Source organism: Eimeria mitis, genomic scaffold, assembly GCF_000499745.2.
Source record: "Eimeria mitis Houghton genomic scaffold, Emh_scaff4283, whole genome shotgun sequence".
Lineage (NCBI taxonomy): Eukaryota > Apicomplexa > Conoidasida > Eucoccidiorida > Eimeriidae > Eimeria > Eimeria mitis.
The window spans coordinates 86-4,240 of NW_024015361.1; the positions used below are offsets into that span (position 1 = coordinate 86).

General features: G+C 52.5%; 1 protein-coding gene across 1 annotated transcript; it reads right to left on the reverse strand.

Moving 5' to 3' along the window:
• Positions 1–219: 219 nt before the first annotated feature.
• EMH_0073970 (uncharacterized protein) lies at positions 220–3,914 on the reverse strand (the record flags this gene model as incomplete). Its single annotated transcript, XM_038022710.1, has 4 exons — positions 220–642; positions 1,349–1,680; positions 2,244–2,391; positions 2,784–3,914. The coding sequence occupies 4 exons, from the start codon at positions 3,912–3,914 to the stop codon at positions 220–222; spliced, it is 2,034 nt and encodes a 677-aa protein (XP_037878564.1).
• Between the last annotated feature and the right edge of the window lie 241 nt (positions 3,915–4,155).

Genomic DNA, 4,155 nt, shown 5'->3' on the forward strand with positions numbered 1-4,155 from the left:
CACCTGGCTAGCTAGCTATCTATCTAGCTATCCACCTAGCTAGCTAGCTAAAAAGTGTGCATGGGGCTAGCTACAACTGCGCCTAGCTAGCCAGCTACTCCGCGGCTGCCTGCGCGTGGAGCTAGCTAAACCTTGAGAATCTACCTATCTATCCAGCCGAGCTGTACGCTGTGCCTTGCCTAGCTAGCTATCTAGCTAGCTATCTCTCTAGCTAGCTAGCTAGCTAAGTATATAGCTGGTGTATGTTGGCTTTCTCACCCAGAAGTCTGCAAATATCGTCAGAGTTCTGACGAAGGTGCCGTGGAAGAGACGCTGAGCTGTCGCGGACTTGGTGGCCTTGCTGCCCCCCGTATGGTCTGTTGTCTCCGCCCAGAGCAGCAGTGCAGCGGGCTCATGAAGTGTCTCCTGTTCGAGTGTCTTAGCTTCTCCCCAAGCACTCGCGCTGCTCTCCATACCAGCTGGCTCTGCAGCTTTTTCTCCTGTCTCTCCTGCCCTGTCTCCTGTCTCCTCTCCTCTGTCTCCTGTCTCCTCACCCCCTGAGAAAGAACCAGACCCTTCTGTTATCGCCGGGCTCAACCGAAACCCGCTCCGCGAGGAAGTGTCTTCGCTGCAGTTCTGCATCACCACACGCTGCACACTCGTCTGCAGACAACAGCAGCAGCAACAGCAGCAGCAGCAGCAGCAACAGCAGCAGCAAAATTATTCGTATATCATTCAAGCTGGACACAACAGACTGTCTCCCTGGCACTCCCCCTATCGGCGTGACCCCCATATGCACTGTGAAATAGATATGAAGCAGCAGCAACTGCAGCAGCAGCAGCAGCTGCTGCTGCTGCTACTGCTCTAAAGAGTACAAAAACCGAGACAGCTAAAACGCCTCAAGCAACATGTCTCGCCTTTGCTGCTTTTGCACTGAGAGAGGAGACAGTATATACACTGCACGGAGACAGCGGGAGAGGGCATTCATAGAAATAGAGGGAAGACAAAGGCCGCCACAGAGGCATACAATGCAGTCAGAGAGACAGAAGAGATAGAACGAATACAGTGAGGAGACAACAGCAGCAAGAACCCCTAAGGAGACAGTAGATACAATCACGGAGACAACTAAGGAGACAGAAGCAGCAAGCTGCCCTAGGGAGACACCAAGTACAACCAAGTGAGGAAACAGGTGAGCAGATATGTGAGGAGACAGGTGAGGAGAAATATGAGGAGACAGGTGAGGAGAAATGTGAGGAGACAGGTGAGGAGACAGATGAGGAGATAGGTGAGGAGACAGGTGAGGAGAAATATAAGGAGACAGGTGAGGAGACAGGTGAGGAGACAGGTGACGATACAGCAGCAACCGTACCCCCGCGTGTATGAAGTCTACGTCGATGGGCCTGGAGACCCTCGGGCCGAAGTAAACAGTGATGTGTGAGGGGTCAGCAGGAAGAGACACTTCTTCTCCCGCTTCTATTTGCATTTCTGTTGGAGGAGGGGGAATAAAGGAATCAAATGTAAGCAGCTGCTGATTCTGCTGTTGCTGCTGCTGTTGCTGCTGCTGCTGCTGCTGCTGGGCAGCAGCGCCCCCGCAGTCGCGAGGAGAGAAACGCAAAGTTATAGGACGAGGCAATCGATTGCAGACACAGAGACAGTGCTCCAGCACTATCTCAAAGAAGAGACCCTCCAGGTTAGAACGACCTGAGGAGACAGACAAAAGGAGACAGATAAAAAGAGACAGATCAAAGGAGACAGAAGAGAGGCTAAAGAAGAAGGAAGATGGAAAGGAGACAATAGAAAAGAGACAGCAGAAAGGAGACGGGAGAAAGGAGACAGAAGAAAGGAGACAGCAGAAAAGACAGAGACATTTATAACACAAAACAGAAAGACTCAAACCGCCAACACCATCAGCACGTTGTGGGTAGTCACGTCACAGACGCAGTAGCATATACAAGGAATCGAAGCAGCACCAGCAGCAGCAGCAACAGCAACAGTAGCAGCAGCAGCAACAGCAACAGCAACAGCAGCAGCAGCAGCAACAACCAAGGCTGCGACGTCAGGAGATCAAGCAACCAAGGTAGTCACAGCTGGAAGAGCTTCAATCGAAGCAGCAACAGCAGCAGCAGAAGCAGTGGATGCAGGAGCAGCAGCAGCAGCAACACATGTAGCATAACCAGCAGCAGAATAAGCAACAAATGCAGCAGCAGGAGCAGCAGCATAAGCATTTGCAGCAGCAGCAGCAGCAGCAGCAGGTGGCAACTCACTCATGCCGCTGGATCTGAGAGCAACTCCAACAACAGAAGCTGATAGAGCGAGCCCCTCATCAATATGAATTTGTTTGGGGGGGAGACAGGATCGCTTGTTTCTATACTTAGCTAATAGAGAGCCACTGAATGCACGCTGCGACTTCTCCTATAAACAAAAGCAATACATAAACAACTACAACATACAAACACAGAAAGAAAAAAAAAAGAAACAACAACAACATACATACACCCACCACACACATCTCCTTACACTGCACCAAAAGGTGCAGCAGCAGCAGCAACAGGAAAAGATGCAAACGCAGCAGAAACAACAACAGGAGCAGCGGAACCACCACTGACAGCAACCAGCAGGAGCACGAACAGCAGCAGCCGAAGCAACCGAAGTAGAGCGAAGAACAGCAGCAACAGCAGCAGCAGCAACAGCAGCAGCAGCAACAGCAGCAACAGCAGCAGCAGCAACAGCAGCAGCAGCAACAGCAGCAACAGCAGCAGCAGCAACAGGAGCAGCAGCAAAAGGAGCAGGAAGTGTGTGTTTACTTCAGCTAAGAAGTCTGCATTTTTTGGGTTGAGTACAAATTTTCTGATTTTGTGTTTATATTTGGGGACCCTATCTGCTAGACAACACCAAAGAGGGGTATTGTCAGTGAGCTGCCAGAAGAGAGGAAGCGGCAGCAGCTGTTTGTCTCTATCATCGAGCACGAGGTAGTCAACGCCCAGTGTCAGTGGTTCTCTCTCATGGAGACGATCCTGGGATCGAGTACGACGACCGTGGGATCGCGATCCCCGATGATGTCGCTTGTCGCGGCCAACCCGAACACCACGCTGATGCTGATGCTCCTCCTCCTCCTGCTGCTTCTGCTGCTGCTGTTGCTGCTGCTGTTGCTGGTCCTCGTGCTGCTGCTGCTGACGCCGCCGCCGCCGTCGTGGCTCCTTTATCGCTACTGGCTCCAACAGCAAACAGTCGTTTTCGCGGGGGGACCGTGGGTTCCTTCTATAGGGGCTCTCGGGGGCCCCTGGGGCCCCCGGGGCCCCCGGGGGCCCCTCTCTCTCCGTTTCGTCTGCGAAGGGAAGAGAGGTGTCGCTACACCCCCAGGGGCCTCGCCCCGCTACCTCTTCACCTTCTCGTCTACTTGCTACTGTATCTGCTACTGCATCTGCTTCTACATCTGCTGCAGGATTTGGCGGTGTGTCTCTTGTCTTAGAGGCCTTGTCTCTTTGGGCTCGGCTGTGAAGGAGCTGCTGGAGTTGCTGCTGCTGCAGCTGCTGCTGGCGCCGCTGCAACAGCCCCTCAACAGCAAACTTAACTCTGCCCTGAATTTGTGCCGAGCCAGTGCTGGGAGCTGCAGCTGGGGTGGATACCGATGTGGGTGCTGGTGGGCTTGCTGCTGCAGTTGCTGATGTTGCTGCTGCTCCTGCTGCTGCTGCTGCTGCTGCCTCATCATCATCTGAAGGACAGTCTGCTACCATAGAAAACTTTCTGCCGATGTCAGTGCTGGTTGGGTCTTCAACAATATAATGTTCGAGTGCAGGGAGTTTGAGTACTGGGGGGAAGGTGCGGAGCTGCTGCTGGTGCTGGTGCTGCTGCTGCTGTTGGTGTGTCTGTTGTCTCCTTTTGCTTCTTCTTTCTTGCTGCTTGAGGGCCTCTAACCCACGAAGGAATGGAGGCATAGATGCTGTTGGTGGCTTCGATGGGGGAGCAGCAAATTTTTTACGAAATGCGGCGAAGACAGAAGTTCTTTCATCTGTGGGGCCGGGGACAGTAGGAAATATAGCCAGAGACAGCTCAGTTGTATTCCTTATAGATACACAAGAAGATAAAAACAAATCATGACGAGGGCTCCCACTAGTAGAAGCAAATGCAGATGTTCTCCATAATAAATAAACAGAAGAACGAGGACGAGGAAGAGCA